Source organism: Neomonachus schauinslandi, chromosome 14 (assembly GCF_002201575.2).
Source record: "Neomonachus schauinslandi chromosome 14, ASM220157v2, whole genome shotgun sequence".
In the NCBI taxonomy this organism is placed as follows: domain Eukaryota; kingdom Metazoa; phylum Chordata; class Mammalia; order Carnivora; family Phocidae; genus Neomonachus; species Neomonachus schauinslandi.
Window position 1 is genome coordinate 63840398 of NC_058416.1, and position 19623 is coordinate 63860020.

Below are 19623 nucleotides of genomic sequence, written 5' to 3' on the forward strand. Positions count from 1 at the left end.
AACAGTTTCATGGAGAGATCTACATTGACTTGTGTTCAAAAAATAGCTAAGGTCCCTACATTCCGCTCAGGGACTCTTTTTTTTTTTTTAATTTTATTATGTTATGTTAGTCACCATACATCATTGGTTTTTGATGTGGTGATCCACGATCCATTGTCTTCATATAACACCCAGTGCTCCATGCAGTACGTGCCCTTCTTAATACCCATCACCGGGCTAACCAATCCCCCCTCCCCCCTCCCCTCTAAAACCCTGTTTCTCAGAGTCCATAGTCTCTCATGGTTCATCTCTCCCTCTGATTTCCCTCCTTTCATTTTTCCCTTCCTTCTCCTAATGTCCTGCATGCTATTCCTTATGTTCTGCAAATAAGTGAAACCGTATGATAATTGACTTTCTCTGCTTGACTTATCTCACTTAGCATAATCTCCTCCAGTCCCATCCATGTTGATGTAAAAGTTAGATATTCATCAGGGACTCTTTTCTCCTATGACACATGGATCCGGTTTCAGGGAGAAATTAATCTTGACTTCTATACTTAATGGTGATGGACTTAATAAATTTATATCTGTACCTATGAAATAATAGAAAAATGTGTCTCAGCATTTTTATACTCTTCTGTTATGACTATGTTATTGAATGAAAGACTTATTCTTAAATCAACCTAATGAGTAAATTTCCACAGTACCTTCCTTGCTATTCCCGATTGGGTACACCTGGTTATGGAGAGAGAAGAAAACTCTTTTCCTTCTCCGTTGGAAGCGACCAATGTGGTTGTGGGGGGTTCCACAGCTTTAGGCTGATCTTCCACACAAAGTTCTAGGAAAAGCAAGGAAATAGAGAGCAGAGTTGGCATCTTGCTGTCAGTAGACCATAGGGGAATTAGACATTATAGCTACTCCTAGTTCAACCTTTGGCTCCCCGTACTCAGCAACTCCTCAGCAGACATTCCTCCCTCAAAGTCGGACTGAGGAAGATGTTGCAGTGTGGTGTGCACTGAAAACTGACAGTTGTTGTGGGCAACTACGGTTATTTAGCAGATATGATAGAAACACAGCAAAGCACAGTGACCACACCTGATGGCCTGGATTCACATCCCATTTAGCAGCCACACCTACCTGAGAGAGTTACCGGGAGTTCATTCCACCTACCCGATGGCACGGTCCCTTCTCGTTCACTCCCAGGCATCATCCAGACAGCCAGTGAACCCTTCCACATCAACCCATGAAAATACCACAAGATATTCCAGTTTCTCTCCTTCTAAAAATGTCTGGATTTAGACTACTCACAGTAGCTTCCAGATTTTGTCATCCACTTTGAGAAGAGGTGACTTGTAACTCCTTTCCCTATAATGTGTTGCTGAGATGGCATCAAGATTCTCCTGATCCAGTGAGAGCAGTGTGGTGTGTTCCCTGTGTGCATTCTCAGTATGACTATGTATGAAATTGGCATTCAGAAATAGTATAGTTTTCTGAATTTAGAAGCTATTTAAGGAAGCCAGCCTCATTGAAAAATTGAAAGTAACTAATACGGGGAAAACCTAGAATATTCATCTATCAGTGTGGACAGATTGGAAGGTGGACATGAAAAGAAAAAAAAGGAAAGAAATTTCTCTAGAAGTGAGGCAGCCACCTTGAGAAAAGAGAATTCAGAAAATCCATATGAACATACCTGTAGAACAGCAATTCAGGTTGCCCATCGTGGGAAACTTCACACCTGTTACCAAACTGCCAGGGCTCGGCTCACAGAGTGACAGTTGAAATGGAAGGAATGGTTGCATCATCGGTCACATGGCGATGGGTTGGTCATGATAGAACTTTCAGAGTGCAGGCAGCTCTGCACACTGTGGGTTGATGGAGGGAAGTGGGTCTTGGATGGGTAGATGGACGATGGGTATGAAAAAGGGCACTTGTTGTGATCAGCACTGAGTGCTGCCTGTAAGTGATGAATCACTGAATTCTACTCCAGAAACCAATAATGCGCTGTATGTTAACAAACTAAAATTAAAAAAAAAAAGAAAGAAAAGATACTCCTGGAGGGGGCACATTGACTTAAAATTTATATCTGCTATTCTCTAAAACTGTTATTAATAAAATATTGTTTAAAAAAGTCTTTCCTGGGGTGCCTGGGGGGCTCAGATGATTAAGCGTCTGCCATCGGTTCCATCATTATCCCGTAGTCCTGGGATTGAGCTTCACATGAGGATCCCTGATCAGAAGGGAGCCTGCTTCTCCCGCTGCCCCTCACCCCACTCATGTTCTCTCTCTCTACCTATCAAATAAAAAAATAAATAATTTTTTGAAAAAGTCTTTTCTACAGGGCCCCTCTCCCCAGAACGGCCCTGTTTTCCTTCCAGGAGCCCCTTGGAGCCAAGGATGACAATTAGTGATGTTCTCTCAGGTGGACTGCCTGAGCCATGCAAACATATCTCCCTCATATTCCAATAAATTTCATTAATTTCATTTTGAGGTTTCCTTTTCTCTGGGGGCAGAAAAATATTCTTTGGAAACACTGGATTGCTCTTGCATTTCAGATTTTAAAGGCGTTTCGTGCGTTGACCTCCCTCTCTCCTGCCCTCCATCCTGAATTCCAGGTCTGTAATGAGGGTAGTTCTGTGTGGACAGTGGGTCCTCCCCATCACTGGATGGGGCCTCCCGTGGCGTGCGTGCAGGTCATGGGTCCACACTACTCTTGCAAGGGGAGTCCTTACATGGACTCATGAGATGAGGCAGGTCACGTCTGTGCAGGACCCTCTTGGCTGCAAAGGTCAATCTGTGCACTCCGAGTGGTTGGATTCAAAGCCTCTCTGCTGGTTTCACCCCTTGTCCATCCACTCCCTTGAGCTGTCATGCAGGGGGCCACATACATTTTAACCACCTGCGGGATTGGCCAAATGCTCTGTGTGGTCCCTTGCAAAGTGAAAATTCGGAACCCCTTGTGCAAAAAGCTGGGAGAAACATGCAGTTCCAGGCAGTAAATATAAAGTGTATTTCTTAAAAATGTTTTATGACTGGGCGCCTGGGTGGCTCAGTTGGTTGAGCGACTGCCTTCGGCTCAGGCCATGATCCTGGAGTCCCGGGATCGAGTCCCGCATCTGGCTCCCTGCTCGGTAGGGAGTCTGCTTCTCCCTCTGACCCTCCCCCCTCTCATGCTCCCTGTCTCTCACTCTCTCTCTCTCAAATAAATAAATGAAATCTTTAAAAAAAAAAAAAAATGTTTTATGACTTATGAAACAGAACAGGATTGGAAAAAACATGAGTAACAGAATCAATTTACACATTACAAAACAATCTTTTTGCTTCTTTAGGTAATGCAATCCTACCATTGTTTTTTCCAAATGATATCTAAATAAATCATTTTTCTGGCACAGTTTTATAAAAGTTTATTATGTCATTTCATGTATACTTTTAAGAACTTAATTTTTTAATAATATCATCACGTAATCTCCATCACTTTGGCAAATGTCAGATAACAACTAATTTTAATTTATGATTTTGAGAGGATTTTTTGTTGTTGGGGGTGTGATTCCTAGTATAGCTATTTAGAGTACCTGATAGGCCATGATGGATGACATTGGATGGATTTCTGACGTGATGTCAAAATAAAAATTTTATTTAAGACATCCAGAGCTGATTCTTGTGAAACAAATTTTCCAAAAAAATTTAACTGTAAACAAATCAATGTCAAGAATCTGAATTTAACTCGCTGTGTACTTTGGCATTTTAGTGTTTCCTCTGATATGTGCCATGAACTGATAATGTATAAATAGCCAAAGCTGGCTTTCCATTTGTACATAATTCCTGTCAATCAAGAAGTACATGCTGTAAAACACCTGAAACATCAATGTGGGGTATTAGGGACTAATCCTAATTATTCTGGGGTGATGCACATAATATAACCATACAATAAAAAATTAATCCACTGGGAGATTCCTGAAACAGATCACCTGGGCACAATTCTGCTGTGGGAGATCTTGGGAGGCTCTCTGGGAGGGAGCTGAACCCCCATCTGAGAAACACATTCAGGGTAACTGGGGTACACCCTGGGTCATGACTGGGGCAGGCAGTAGGGGAGAGGATGTCTCCTGCATAGGAATAGCATATGCATGGAATCAGGAGGTGATGAGGCAAGTCTGAGGAGGAGGCCAGGGGAGGCCAATAAAACCAGAGCTTTTTCTCAAGCAACTGACAACTTATCACCAAACAAGGAAACTGCAGGATGTGCACGCTACTTAGATAGAACTCAGGGTGCAGAGTCAGTCCAAATCCACAGGAATGCTGTCATGAGGCTCAGACTTGAATGACATGAGGTTCAATGAGAATTCAAGACCTCCCCAGCCACGTGCCACACACACATCTGAATGATATTGATGTTTACAATGGTCAAGAAAACAGGAGGACAAACATCAGCCACATCCTCTTGAAGGCTGAGGAGAGCCTTTGGGCAATTGGGGACAATTTTGCATGTATTTTATTTTTTTTGTTATTTTTTAAAGTTTTGAGATTTATTTTATTTAATATTTACTATTATTTATTCAAGTACTATGTTAAAATATAAAATCTCCCAAACATTAAAGACATTCCAATTAATTAAAGGATAATAGACACATCCTGAGCTGCCTCCCTGGCAAATCTTGTAGATATGTAGAAGAAATAGATTTATGCAAGTCAAAAATTCTCAGCCTGTGCATTCTTTTTGATTATGAAAGCTATTATTAACCACAGTTGCGTGTATTCTAAAGATACAATGTGGACTTACAATGACTGGAAGCTTTACATCCTATCTTAGAATCCCTGCATGTGTTCTTGTTTCTTTTCCATAAAGTGCAAGCCTTATCAACATACTATTTGATGAAACATCCATGGCCAAAAATAGTTATTCAAATATATTCCAAAACAGCTCTTTGACTGTGAGGATGAATTAAATAAATCTATAAATGCAAGAAAGCATATATAAACAAAACATCAAACTCCACCACTCTAAAACCATACCTACAATAAGTTAAAACGGTTTTTAAGTCAGAGGAGGAATACAACACAACACAACTCTGTCTAACAATGTAGTTCCAATGGTAGGATGTTGTCAATATCAGCCAGCTTAGGTCATAATATTCAGTATAGGATTTTTAAGACAACTTCTTTTAAACAGACACTCACCTCTATTTTTACGTTGAATGTCACGTGTGCGACCTAACAGTCTCACACAACTGCATGAAGAGTTTCATCTGAGACATACGTTCTGTTGACCCCAGGGATCATCAGTCACAATCATGGCCTGAGAATATTCAAGAGAATAGGATGTGGTCACTGACTAAGGTGACAATGGCATTTAGAGATTCTCTCTTCCAAGAGAGCAATGGAGGAAACTGGCAACAATGGTCCCCATCTGTATTTTCAGAACTCTGGCAATTAACCAGAACCTGCAGCAGTAGAGGGAACATCGACTCCAGGAAACCAAAACCAAAAAACAGCTGAATCACAGAAGCATGAGATTTCTGCCATTATAACTTGTCCTGGTCCCAGTCCCTGCCCCGCGGGTCCACGGAAGTTCAGAAAACTAAGAGCCACGTTCACAGTCAAAGTCAACAAGGTGGCAGCCACTGGAGGGAGCAGAGCAGGGCTGGAGCCCCCACAACACCTCCCTCCTAGAGCCTGATCACTAATGGGCCAATCTGATGGGTCTCTGTAAGACCCCATCTGTTCAACTGTCTGTATTCAATCTGACTTGGAAGCTGCCCAGAATAACAAGTCTTTCCCTGGCATAATAGTAAAAAATTACATAAAACAAAAAGAATACAGGCAACTGTTCAACTTGTGGTTGTTTAATGTGAGGGATAACAACTGGTGCAAAAAACAGACTCACAAAAACCTTAAAAGAAGAGCTGAAGAGTGAGGTTTCCATAGGGGCTTTGAGAAGCCCCAACTTCTTCTCAGGAATCTAGAACATGCACCAGTGCAGGGCTGTGTGCGTACTCAGGAGAGACCTGACAAGGCCACACACTGGCACCTTGGGCTGAGCCTGAAGCTGTGCACATGCAGGAAGGGAGGCTTCCGGCAGAGTTCTCAGCTGCTGGCTCAGTGTGCAAGACACGGCCCCACATGCCCAGGGAGCCCTCGGCACAGCCTGAGCCGCTCCTCCATTCGAGGCTGCTAATGCAGTCTCTGCCCAGACACTGGTGACCACCCAGCAGCCAAGCAGGACCTACAGTGGTCACATGTGAGCGAGATGACAGGCTTGGAGAATTAGTTCAGAAGGGTCACTCACAAGAAAAGAGCAATGAGGGGTGCCTGGGTGGCTCAGACATTAAGCGGCTGCCTTTGGCTCAGGTCGTGGTCCCAGCGTCCTGGGATCGAGCCCCGCACCAGGCTCCCTGCTCTGCAGGAAGGCTGCTTCTCCCTCTCCCAGTCCCCCTGCTTGTGTTCCCTCTCTTGCTGTCTCTCTCTCTGTCAAATAAATAAATAAAATCTTTAAAAACAAAAGAGCAATGACAAAAAATAGCGGAAACAACAAATCTTGGGGAAGCATAGGAATCTGATTCCCAGAGTTGCCATGTTCTATTATTTTAAGCCCAGTCTATACTCCCCTGCCCCTGGGATGATGATGATGATGATGATGATGATGATGATGATGATGATGATGACGACGACGACAACAACAACAATAGATCTACAAGAGAAAAAGGAAGTCTGGTTCTATGCACAAAAGTGTTGGCAAAGCAGGACTAAGATTGCTTTCCTGACACAGGCCTGCCTGCTAGACTGGCTGTCAGCAAAGTCCAGCTGTAGGAGGGGCTCTTCTCCCTATGAAAGAGCTAGGGAATTTTCTGACTTTGCGTTTTTCCAGCTTTTGGTATTTTCTGGAAACTCGGGGCTTCCCTTGGCTTACAGCTGCTGTACTGCCATCTTTGTCATTCCATGTCCTTCCCTCTTGTGTCTGTGTGTCCAAAACTACCTGTTCCTGTAAGGACAACAGCCATTTGATTAGGGCCCACTCTAGTCCAGTGTAACTGTATCTCAACTAGATTATATCTGCAAAGACCTGATTGAGACTATGGCTCTCATATATAATTTGGGGTGACAATTTACATCCACAACGGGGCTTAACAGCAGATGTGAGCAGGAGGAAGACAGAACCAGTAAATTTGAACATAGGTCACTTGACATCCAGTCTTATGAACAGCAAATTTAAAAAACTAAGAGCAGGGGAGGAAAATGAACGGAGTCCCAGAGACCTGTGTATTACTTACAAGCATCCTGACACAGGCACAAGACAGTCCCCAGAAAAATAAAAGAAAGAAAGGGATAGTGAGAATACATGAAGGAATAATAGCCCAAATCTCACCACATTTCATTCATCTCAACATTTAAGAAGTTCAACAAAGATGGAGAGGAATAATCCACCTCATAGTAAAATGGTTCAAGGCCAAAGTTAAAGCAGAATCATGGAAGCCACAAGAAAAGGACCTCCTGGTGTACAGAGGGTCCACAATAAGGTGAATGACTAATTTTCATCAGAAGCCACAGAGGCCAGAGGCAGCAGGGTGATACATGAAAGCTGCTGCAAGAGAAAATTTGTCGAGCAACAAATGTTCATCTAGCACAGACCTCCTTCAGTAATGAAGGACATTTCAAGACATTCCCAAATAAACAGAACCTGAGAGAACTCTCAGCTGTCAACAGCCCTGCAAGAAACATTAGGGGGAGTCTGTCAAGCGGAAAGGAAAAGACAACACAGTAACTCAATCTTCCATGGAGAAACAGTTACAGAGATGAATATACAAGCAAGTATAAATGTGTAAGTGCATAAAATGTATATGGGATAAACGTATAAGATATATTCTTTTCTTCTGATTTACAAGAAACCTACATGAAGTCAATATCAATGGGTGTTGATCAGCTCACAATGTCGAAATGTAGAAATGCGGTATGTAGGACAATAATGGCAAAAGAAGGAGACATCGATCGACTAAAGGTTCTGCATGCCTTGGAAATTAGTCTGGCATTAATCCAATTAGAGTGTTATAAATAAAGATGTGAACTGCAATGTCTGGGAAATCTACTAAGAATATAGGCCAGAATACACAGGAAAAGCAACAACATGGGGATTTAGTTAATACTCCGGGACATAACACCGGGAAAAGCAGTAATGGAGACATGTGAGAACAAAAAAATACAACACATGCAGAAAACAAACGGAAAAAGGACAGATTGCAATGCTACCTGAAAAGTAAGTAACTTAAATTGACATGGATTACACCCTCCATTAAGAGGCAGAGCTTGGCAGTGGGGATAAAAATCTGCGGTCTCTGTGCTCTCTACAAGAGTCAGCCTTTACATCCAGGACAAAAGAGGTGGAGGGTTAAATGACGGGAAAATAGGCACCAAGCAGATATTAATCTAACAAAACACCTAGGCCACTTTTGTTAATCTAAAACAAAGGTTATGACATTTTTTATACAAAGAAGGACAATGACTAGTACTAAGAGTGGCCACTCTTCAAGGAGATAATTATGTCATTTCACACTTAACGAGAGGACTCTAAAATACATGACAGGGAAAGAGAGAACTGAGGAGAGGGACAGACCCCTCAACAGGAACAGCTGGAGACGTCAATACTCGACTTCCGACAGTGCGGAGACGGTGATTTCTTGTTCTGCTCACATCAGCACCATGGGGTGGGCAGGGGAGGGGCTGGGGCCATACTCTATGGTGCAGGGCACAGAAATTTGGAGAGATTAAGTGATGTGCTCAGGGTCGCAGTGACGATGAGGGAGGGCTCTGGGGCAGAGGATATGGATGGTTCCCTGATCACCCAGATACGAGGTCATGCCCTGCACACCGAACCAAGCCCCATCCTCAGTCCCAGGTGCACATCCTCCTGCCCAACACTGTCACAAGGGGTCAGCTGGTGCCCCAAGGGGGTGATGGCCCAAGACAATGGCTCAACTCCTGAGCAGTCCCCTGGCTCTACACTTCAGTCCCTGATACCAACACTATGCCTTTTTCCCAAATGAAGACCCCCTGATGGATTGGGGGGACCCAAACATGTCTCCAGCTCCCCCTCACTTACCTCTGGCAGCCCCAGAACTGGATTCTCTCAACTGCCCTGCAGTGAGAATTCCCAGGGTGCCAGTGCCCACCCTGAATGACCAGTAGTCTTCTTAACTCCCAACTGGCTCAGAACCCAGGACGTTCCAAACCAACTGCACACATGACAGCTGCTCAGAGAAATAACTTCATCTTCAACGGACCACACTTGCTTGTGGAACAGTTAATGAACTAGGAGGGGGCTGCCCAGGCTGGCCCTTCAGTGGCTAATGCATGACGTCTTCCAGCCCCCATGTCTCCTAGACGAAGATCTGACCCACTCTCTGTGCAGCCTGGACTAAGGCCTTTTGAGCATGGGAAGCAGCTGCACGGGTTCTGAGTGTCCTTCCCCGCTCCTTCCTTCCTCCCCACACCCACTCTCTGCTGCACAAACTGCATTTCCTTCTCTTGAATCTACGAACTGATTCACACCCACAGTACCTTTGACGTCGTAGTCAGTGGAAGTGATTTGCATGACTCTCCCCCATCATTTAGCCAGATGCCCACGTGGGTGCTGCTGAACCACGGATGGCGACAGCCAGGAAAATTTCTTGGCTGTAGATGATTTTGCTCTGACTCCCCGATTTGAACCCTTTATGATATTCTCCCTCTTCTAACCTGAGCCACGATCCTGGAAAATACACCAAAAATAGAACCGTTGAAAGAAATATAGGGGTGACTGCCCCCCAGAGAGGAAACGTCGATGGCTACAGGGCAGAGGAGGGGGGAAGGTGGCCTTTCAGCATTTACGTGGGCACGATGCATTACCGCTCATGGAGAATATCTGTCATCGTATCCTCTCCTCCGCCATCATCCCTGTGGGATGCAAGGACCAGGGGCTATGCCCCCTGTTTTGTGGTTCACGGCACTGAGATGCAGAGAGGTTAAATGGTTTGCCCAGAGGCACAGTGCAATGACAGATGGTCAGGGAGAAGGAAGTAGTTGGTTTTCTGGGGACAGAGATCCCTGAACCCCCTGAGTCCTCTAGCTTATGTGCTCGACTTCTGAATTCAGGGTTCCCCTCCCTCCTTTCCCCAAATTTCCCGCCCAGAAAAGGGCACTGGCCTGACCCAGCCTCCACCCCTACGTGTCAATCCCTGCCTGAATCCGAAGCCATGATGTTTTCCTGAAAGGAAATGCCTGGAAGGGCAGGGAGGCCAATCTGTGTCCTCTGCCCCAGCATCTTTACATGCGAGACTGAGCTCCTGAGGGTCTGACCCGTGGTCTACTCACGACCACCCCCTTGTCTCCACTTTGTGGTCACATGCAAGAGCAGGCCCCCCATGATTTTGGAACGTTTTCCTCAAGTGACAAGTCCATCGGGGAAGCGATGGAGAGCGCGGGCACAAGGCTGTCTTCCCCTTTTCATGCCAGGCTCACCACACTGGTTATTTCCTCCTCTTGTTCTGACTTCCAAACTGCTTCCTCTTACTTCTTCTCTTAAGTCGATGGAAAGGAAGCTTCTTGAGAGCTGAAAGCAAAAGCAGCCTGGAGGATGACCAGTGCCACCCAGGCAGGAAACACCCAAGTGGGGGCCCCAGGCAGATCCTCAATTCCCGGAGCTTCTCCTCCAGCAGCGTGGGCTCAGCCCTGCAGAGTCCGAACCCCGCTGCCCGCTGGGCTGTTCAGGGCTGCTCCCCAGACTCAAGGGTGCAGACCCAGGGTTGGAGGCCAGGGCGACGCTAGCTAGAAAGGGGCCGAGAAGGGCTGCAGAAAAGTTTCCCGGACACTGCAGATGCCCACAGGAGACCAGATCCTTCAGGGTGGGCATCAGAAAAGGAGGGGATGGGAAAGAGCCAGGAAGAGGTGCTCGTGGGCAGCAGAGAGAGGAAATGCAAGAGGTGGAGGCACAAATGATTGACAGGCACAGCGATGCTCCCTGTGCCTGAGCCCTGAAACTCTGCAAAGTGATCCTGCGCATGGACAATTGCAGGGTGGCCCGGGTGGGTCTGGGCAACCACAGGGACAGTCAGGCTTGAAGTGAGTGCCCCGCCTCATTGCCCCTGGCAGGACAGAGGCTGACCTCTAGGTAGATGCAGGGTCCACCCGACTGTCCCAGGAGCCCTGACCCACTGCTTCCTACCTGAGTGCACTTCTGATGTTGAGTTAGAAATGCATCTTGATTTCTGCACTGATGCTAATGATGCACTTAATAAATTTAAATTTGCTCACATGAAATGGAAAAACGTGAGGCAGCATCTTTGTAGTTTTCTCGTAAGTATACAACACTGAAGAAACCATAGTAACTATTCTTGAGGTAATGAGTAAATTTTCACAGCACCTTCCTCGGTGTTCCCGATTGGGAACATCTGATTATGGAGAGAAAAGTGGACTCTTCCTTCTTTGTGTGGAAGGGGCTGATGTGGTTGCGGGGGGCTGCACAACTTCAGGCTGATCGTCCACACAGAGTCCCGGGAACTGCATAGAAATAGAGAGCAGTGTTGGCATCTTGCAGGCAGAAGACCATAGGGGAATTAGACATAATTTACTCCTAGTTCAACCTTCTGCTCCCCCTACTCACCAGCTGCCCAACAGAAAGTCTTCCTGCACAGTGGGACTTAGGAAGATGTTGCAGTGTGCTGTGCCCTGAAATCCCCCACCTGACAGGTTTTGTGGGCAACTACGGTTATTTAGCAGAGATATTATAGAAACGCAGCAAAGCACAGTGACCACGCCTGATGGCCTGGATTCACATCCCATTTACAAGCTACACGTACCTGAGAGAGTTACTGAGAGCCCTCTGTGCCTCAGTTCCGTCCTGAGATGTGGAAATATTCATACCACCTACTCACTAGTGTGCTGTTGTGACGCTAAAAGTGATTTCCTCCAAGTAGAGACTGGAGCGCAGTAACTGTCTGGTGCTTCACAACTGCTCTGTAGGTGTTCAGGTATCGACGGTCTACAGAATGAGCTGGACACCTGGTAGTGGGTGAAGCCAGACACGGGACTTGGATGGCTCCACTGCATGGGGGATGGAAGCTCACTCTTTATCCTGCACAGGGGAATGAGGCTTACAGCTCACCGAGAATATGTATCATCTCCTCCGGTAATCCCCACACCAGCACCGTTGGAGGGGAAGCAGGGGCTGTAAGCCATAGTTCACAGTGGAGGGCACGGAAATGTAGAGAGATGAAGGGACTGTCCCTTGTGATGGATCCGGGACAGGAATGTGGTTGGTTCCCTGGGGAGGGAGATCCCCGAGCACCTGACACCTGCCCACGACCCTGAGAAAATGTGCTGAAACCCAGAACCAAGAGCTTTCCCCACTTTCTCAAATCCAGCTGTGCCAGTGTTTCTTTGGGACACAGTGGGTGTCCCTGCACGACGTGTCTGCCATGAGAACAATCTGAATCCTACCTCCGCCTCCTGCCTCTATGTTTCAGTCCTGACCCGAAATGTAATGCACTTTCCTCCCAACACTGCCGCCCCCCAACCGGAATACACGGGGAAGTGTGCGTGGAGCCTCCCTGCCCAGCCTCTCGTGAGGCAGGCCAATGTTCATGAAACAAATACACAAATAAATAGACGTTTACATGAGAATTAACCCGAGTGTCCGATAGGTAAAGGTGAAATACATTTATGACCTATCCTTTGATTTAAATTTATGCTCTGAATTGTTTCAAATAATTGGGAAATGATGACAGCATAGGGTAGTTCAAAAGTGGGAATTAAAGGTGTCAAGTATAACCTCTATTTTCTACAATCAAACACACTTTTATCCTAGTGTAGGAATGCCTATCGTCTGCGACACTGAACAGGGCTTATCCTGGTGAAAAGATTAGGAAGTTTTTCATCTGATCTGTAACATTTTCCCTCTCAAAACGTTGATCCTTCTGTTTTGCTACTCATGTCGGAGCACACTGGGTCAGTGCAGGGCCACGTTCTGCGGACGACGCTGCCAGCCACCTGTCCTCCAGGCCAACTGGGACGGACCCCACTGTGTACAATAGAGATGCCCAGGGTTGGCCTTGGATAGCAGGCTATTTTGCATGAGGATTTGAGAGGTTCTGAAAAGACCTCCTCCTGCTTCCTTATACCCCATATTACATAATTACATAATTAAGGACACAAGCTTTTAGCCTTGAAACCATTTCATCCTGAGTGTGGGTTACAATATGAACATCTAGGATGGAAAGTAGCTGTCACCCAAATCTTACCAAGGCGTCCTCCTGCCAGCCACGGGGGGACGGGCAGAATGAGCCTGTGGATTCATCACTGCGGGGCCTTGGGGAAGAGCCTACAGTAAGTTGGCTCAGCCAAGGGCTTTCCACGCCCGTCCTGGTTCACAGGGACAGTGGCTCCCGGGACATGGCTGTGAAATTATTCAGGGAAGAGCAAGGTAAATGCAAAGATACTGGAACTGGCTGACAATTTTCCTGGGCGATTTATTTTTTTCTCTTTACCAAAGAATTTCTAATCTGTCCCACCTGCCTCTTCCCTTACCTACCAATCACTGCTTTCTGTAGAGACGGCTGCCTGGAAGAGACTAGGATTTTGGCCCAAAGCCTCGGGTTCCATTCCATCCCCCCCTGTGAAAGTGTGGAGGCTGCCACTGTTCAGACATGGTGCCTGCCCTGGCTCAGCTCTTGCTGTACTTCTCGGAAAGTGTGTGGACCACGCTGGAGAAGCAGAGCTGAGACATTCTGCAGAATGATTAATTTCTATTTACCAGATGAGGAGGACACACTCAAGGCCCCAAAACTCTGGTCTATGATGAATTGTGTACAGACCATGCTGGGGAAGTCTAGCCGCTGACATAATAAGTCCATGACATGAATGATGGAACCAAGCCTCCCTCTTGCCCTTCTGGCCTTGGCTTGCAGCCCTGCGAGGCAGTCCCCCTCTGCGACTACGCCACCAGGGTTCCTGCGCTCAGCTAAAGCACAGGCAGGCTGGCTCTCCACCAAGAACAGATCACATGTTCCCTTGTCACAGCCCTGCCTCCTGAGATGGTCATGTCGAGTGAGAGGCTTGCCGTGGAAGGAATTAGCAAGCACTGGAGGCATCTGGTTCCTTGTACTCCCAATGTATCTCACCGGTGCAGACCTTAAGAAGTTGCAGCACGGATCAACAATGGCTTGGACTTTTTCGTATGTTTCTTTTCGGTTTCGGGCAGTCCTTTGGGGTTGAGAAGGAATGTCTGTATATACCACTTGGCTTCTCTAAAGACCCAGAGCACAGTAGCTGCTTTGGGGCATCTCATCCCCTTGTGAGGCGAGAAGGGAGAGCGATCGCTGACCTACTACTGCATGCCAGAGGCCTTGAAGCAAATCCCTTTCCAGCTTGAAACTCCATGCTGAGGAAATTGCAGACTGATGCATTATTAACCTCTCATGCCCTGACGCTAAGTGCACCCAAGGGGGATGCTGAGAGCCACCCCTCTGCCATCTGGAGGCAGGGACTGCCAGGATCCCTCCTGCTTTGCCTGCCTCCCTGCACAGGGGCCACCTTCAGTTGTGAGCAGCCTCCAGTTTGGGCATTGTGGGGATCATGGGGCTGCTGAGAAGCACGAGACACAAGAATTTCTGACGGTTGATCCTAGCATGTATTGACCGTCTCAGAGCTCAAGCACCAGGTTTCTAAAGACCAACTACTAGGGCGACTTTGTGCCTACATTTTCAGGCTTTTCATGGAAAACTGTCCACTTATTTAGGAAGGGACCAACATTAATGCTTTATGGTGAAACTATTTCAGTGGTTACTTTTCTTAATGATGAAGCACTATCCAGAAAGATGAAAGGCAAATGACCAAACCTTTGCACTCATGTGTTAGTAACGAGTAAGGGAGTAATCGACACCATAGTGGTAAAATGTCAAGAAGAGACGGTTTTAAAAAATCCAAACATGTAATCAAAATATACACAGATTTTAAATGCCACTAATGATTAATGAAAGTGAATATAAAAGCATACATTAAGCATCCAGTTGGCAGACATGAAAACCCTCCCACCACCCCGTGTCAGGGAGGCACCGGAAGGCCACTTTTCACAATCTGTCATGTGGTATTAATGGGGATGACAGTTCTGTCAGGCTGCTTCTCAGTCTATTGTGACAGTTTCGAAGATGCACACAGATCCCCCTGCCTCCTCCGAAGCAGAGCGGGCAAAACCCACAGGAGCGTGGCGGGCCCTGGTCGGTGCGGCATTGGCAGTTTGTGTGACAGTCCCTGCAGAGCTTCCCCTGCCCCGTTCCCTCTGGTGGCTGGGTACTTGGCCCCGGGGAGGGCCCAGGTTACCTCGCAGTGACAGAAAGGACATTTGCTCTGGATGGTGTCTCACAAATTCTAGAGCAAGGCAGACAGGCTGTGAGGAGGATCCACTTTCCATTTCCTGCAAGCCAATCATTAACACGGGCCCGGGCCATTCCCCCCACTCTGCCAGCAGGAGGACAACCCTGTACCGGCCTGGGGGTATCCAGGAAATGGCCAGACTCCTGCTTCTCTCTCCTCAACCACCGTTGTTAAGACTTTGAGTTTCAGGAACAACAAAGAGCCCCGTCCCTCCTCCTCTCCCCGTAGAATCCCGGGTCTGGGGCACATCAGCCACCAGGGAGGCCCCGAGGGAGCGCTCACAGCGGCTGCATCCGTGTGTCTCCCAGCGAGGGTGTCACCAGAAGCTCAGAGCCCTGAGTGCGGTGCACGGAGGAGTCCTGGTGTGGACTGGCATCAAGAAGCAGCATTTGGGTTTAGAAACCACGAGCACTTGGCATTGGCAACCAACCAAAGGCTCTTCTCAGAATTCAACTAGCGAGTGCAGCTAAGCACGGTGTAGCCAAACCCTGCGTTCAGGGCATTCCACACAGGGCACACTGAACGGATTCGGAAAAGCATGATCGGGCTCATGGGAAAGCGGCCCCGGCTGCTCACAGGTGCAGCTCGCCAGAGCTGACCTCAGCCCTGACTCTCCCGCCACAGCCACGTCTCCAGCCACATGTTCCAGGGCAACTGTGCCCTTGTAACACTGGGCGGAGTTCATGCCCAGCCCCGAGCAAAGCAAGTGAGGAAAAGAACCTCACATTGTGTCTCAGCTTTCGTTTAACCGGCACTGTGCTCATGTGGCCATGGCTATTACTCCACATTTCTTCTATCACTTAATGAGAAATCTACCTAGTTGGCAAAGCGGGTCGATGAAGAGAAGAAACGCATAGAAAGGCCCCACGGGAGACGGTGTAGATGGCCCGAAGGCCTGGCACTGCACAACCACATCACCGCACAGGGCGGCTCTGAGCCAGCCTCTTCCTCCTTTTCTCCTTTCTCATCCTGAACTCTGGAGGGACTGACCACAGCCCGCCTCACTTGAGTCTGGGGAGGAGAGACCACTAAACCCGCATGGACACTCACCTGTGTGGATCCCCACTTTCCGGGGTCCTGTGGGCAAGGACGGTATCCTGGGCATTCCTGACATCACACACCACCTCCTGGTTTGTACACGGACCTGTCCCAGCATTTGCAGAAATTTTAGCCCTTTGACGATCAGGCAGTGGAGAGCAACGATCTCTTCCCAAACAGAAAAAAGATTTGAAATTCAGATTACTCTTCCTATGTCACCTCAACCAACTGATCTTATCAGGTCTTCAACTGCATGCACATACCTTGTATTTTTGTTGCTGTTCTATCAGACATCTGCTTATATAACAAGTGTTACCCAGTGTGAACTAGGACCTGCCTCCCCCAAGCTGTGAGAGAACCAGTGGGGAAGACTCTCTTTTTGGTTTTTTCATCTTTAATGATAAGGGAAACTATATTCATTTTCACGGGAGACCGCTCAGTCTCCCTTCCTCCCCCTCCCCCAGTCCCTCCCACAACTATTGGAGAATGAGGGTCCAGAGAATAAGAGTGTGGGAGTGAAGAGTAACACTGCGGACCCATGAGTTCTGAGCATAAATGATATACATAAAGGAAGCCACCTACCTATTTCATACAATCGGTGAGAGGCCTTGAATCAGTTTCTTCATTGACGATGTTATGCAATGAAGGAGGAACAGCTTGAGATTCAGAAGACACAGGTTCTGTCTGTGGTCTGATCCCAAGAGCTCCTACATGACCATGGACAGCCTCCACCCCCAATGTCCCCCCAGTGGATCCCTCTGGTCCATCACAGCTCTGAAATATACTCAGCCTACATGTTTTCAACACTGTGACTTTGTACGTTGGAATCATTGCTGATGGTGGTGTATTTATGGTATGCTGGCACCTCCTGTTTAATTCCTGTTGACGTTCAAGAAATTGTAGTAGGAATGACTTGAATCCTTCTGGTGAAATTTTCCACTGCAGCCCTGGGGCCTAGAACATTCTGCTGGAGACCAGACTATCAATAATGAAGCTGACTTTGGGCTGATGCACCCAGTTCTTTGCTAAAGACCTTTTATTTCCCCATTACTGCCCCCAGGCAAGACCTTATAAACCTTGACAGCCAACTCCTGCGCTGGAGGGCAGCCACGGTGAATCGGTGAATCGCACCCCTCTTGGCCTTGAACAGAGGCAGCGCCCTGGCTGAGAAGTTAGTGCGGGAGAAGTCCCTAGGGCTACCCTTGGGGCTGCAATGTCAGATGCATCTTTCCAGGATGGTGCTGTTCTACTTCCAGGGTAGGCTCTGGGGACTGGAGTGCTGCTTCAGGGACACTTGAGGCCCCGGCACTTTCCAAACACCCTGCTGAAGGTTGTTTCTGTAAAACCTGAGTGCCTAGCAAGCAACTCATTAACAGTTGATGAACGGTAATTCTTTTGTAATTTGGGATAGACCAGCTCATACAATATTTTTAAATGCCTGTAGCAATACTGATTTATAAAAGAAGTCATGTGGCCTACCTCCTGCCACATTCACTAGTGGAAGCAAACAGTGCAGTGAACTCAAAAGAGAAACAGTGAATCCTCAGTGACTCAAAGCATCTGTCCCCAAATACATACTAACAACTCTTCCCTCTTCATTTGTTGCAAAGACCTGAGACTACTTAAGGCAAAACTTCCAACTGTACTGTGGGGGTACTAACATGGGTAGATATAAAATCTATGACAAGAGCACAAAGGACAGAAGGAGGAACATGGAACTGTCCTGTGGTAAGGATTTTACAACTGGACGTTTATTAAAATAGTACACTACTGGGGGGAGGAGCAAGGTGGTGGAGGAGTAGGAGACCTGGATTTCGTCTGGTCTCAGGAATTCAGCTGGGTAGGGATCAAACCATTCTGAACACCTACAAACTCAGCAGGAGATCGAAGAGAAGAATAGCAGCAACTCTGAACAGAAAAGCGATCACTTTCTGGAAGGTAGGACGTGCGGAGAAGTGAATCCGAGGCGATATTCGGGAGGATAGACGGCGGGGGAGGGGCCTCCGTCGGCCGCTTCTGGCAAGTGATAGAGCCGCGGAGCAAAAAATCGGAACTTTTAAAAGTCTGCTCCGCTGAGGGACGTCGCTCCAGTGGCTAAGCGGGGGGTAGAGCCCTCCGGGACAGTGTGGTCTCAGGACCCTCAGGGTCACAGAAAGACCGGGGGTGCCTGAGTGCGGCAGAGCTCCCAGGTATTGGAGCAGGAAAGCTGGCTGCAGAGACAGAGCCGAGGCGCGGGCTCTCAGCTCGGGGTGGCCATAAACCGTGATCCGCGGCACAGTCGGGCCCCTGCTCCTCCAGCAGGGACCCAACAAGCGGCAGATCCGGGGAGACTCACCTTCCTCCCCCGGGAGGAGCCGCGCGGGAGTGCGCCACAGGGATCTGCTGGGTTTGGAGACTCCACCCCGAGTCGGGTGCCAGAGATAGAGACCGGGGAGACGGGAGTGACTGACGGCTTTTCTCTGGGGGTTCACTGAGGAGCGGGGCCCCGAGTTCTCGGCTCCTCTGGGGCGGAGATTAGGAGGCCGCCATTTTCACTCTCTGCCTCCAAAGCTGTACGGAAAGCTCGCAGGGAACAAAACCTCTGGAGAGCAACCTGAGCAGATTACTTAGCCCCGAGGGCAAGGGCGGGCCAATTCCGCCTCTGGCAAAGACTTTTGGGAACCACGGCAACAGGCCCCTCCCCAGAAGAGCAGCGAGAACAGCCAGCCAAGACCAAGTTTACCGATCAATGAGAACAGCAGAACTCCAGCGCTAGGGGAATACTGCACCTAGAATTCATGGCTTTTTTACCATGATTCTTTAGTCTTTCAAAGTTAATTCTTTTAATTTTCTTTTTTTTTTGAATTTTTCTTTTTCCCTTTTTCAACCAACATCTTATCAATCCCCTTTTTAAAATATTTTTTATTTTTCATTTTTAGAGTGATATCCTACCTTTCAGAGTCGTTAACCTTATTATATATATATATGTTGTTCTCTCTTTAAAATTTTGGGATACAGTTTCTTCTAACAGCCTGCTGCAGGCTGTGCTAGGTGAGTGGGTCCTGGTGACAAGGACAGCTAGCAAAACTGCGCCCAGGTGACACTGGGAAGTTCGGCTGTGCAGCCTGAGCGTACGGTGACACTTTCTGAAGAGCCTGTGGGAGGCTAACTGAAGGGTTAAGTGTCCTTGGCGTCACCGTCCACAGCGAAGCTCAGACCAGATGCCACTGTGTGC

General features: G+C 47.6%; 1 protein-coding gene and 1 long non-coding RNA gene across 2 annotated transcripts in view; both read right to left on the minus strand.

Annotated features, from left to right (window-relative positions):
• Positions 1 to 5239: 5239 nt before the first annotated feature.
• LOC123326633 lies at positions 5240 to 9876 on the minus strand. Its single transcript, XR_006541215.1, has 3 exons — positions 9852 to 9876; positions 9525 to 9714; positions 5240 to 5271 (listed from the first exon to the last, which is right to left on the minus strand). It is a non-coding gene; the product is annotated as an uncharacterized LOC123326633 (long non-coding RNA).
• A 9559-nt stretch (positions 9877 to 19435) lies between these two features.
• The window catches only part of LOC123326625 (protein FAM246A-like), a 1233-nt gene continuing 1045 nt past the window's right edge, over positions 19436 to 19623 (minus strand). Inside the window, exon 2 of the mRNA XM_044921027.1 lies at positions 19436 to 19450. Within this exon, the coding sequence (XP_044776962.1) occupies positions 19436 to 19450 (15 nt within the window). The remainder of the gene's footprint in view (positions 19451 to 19623) is intronic.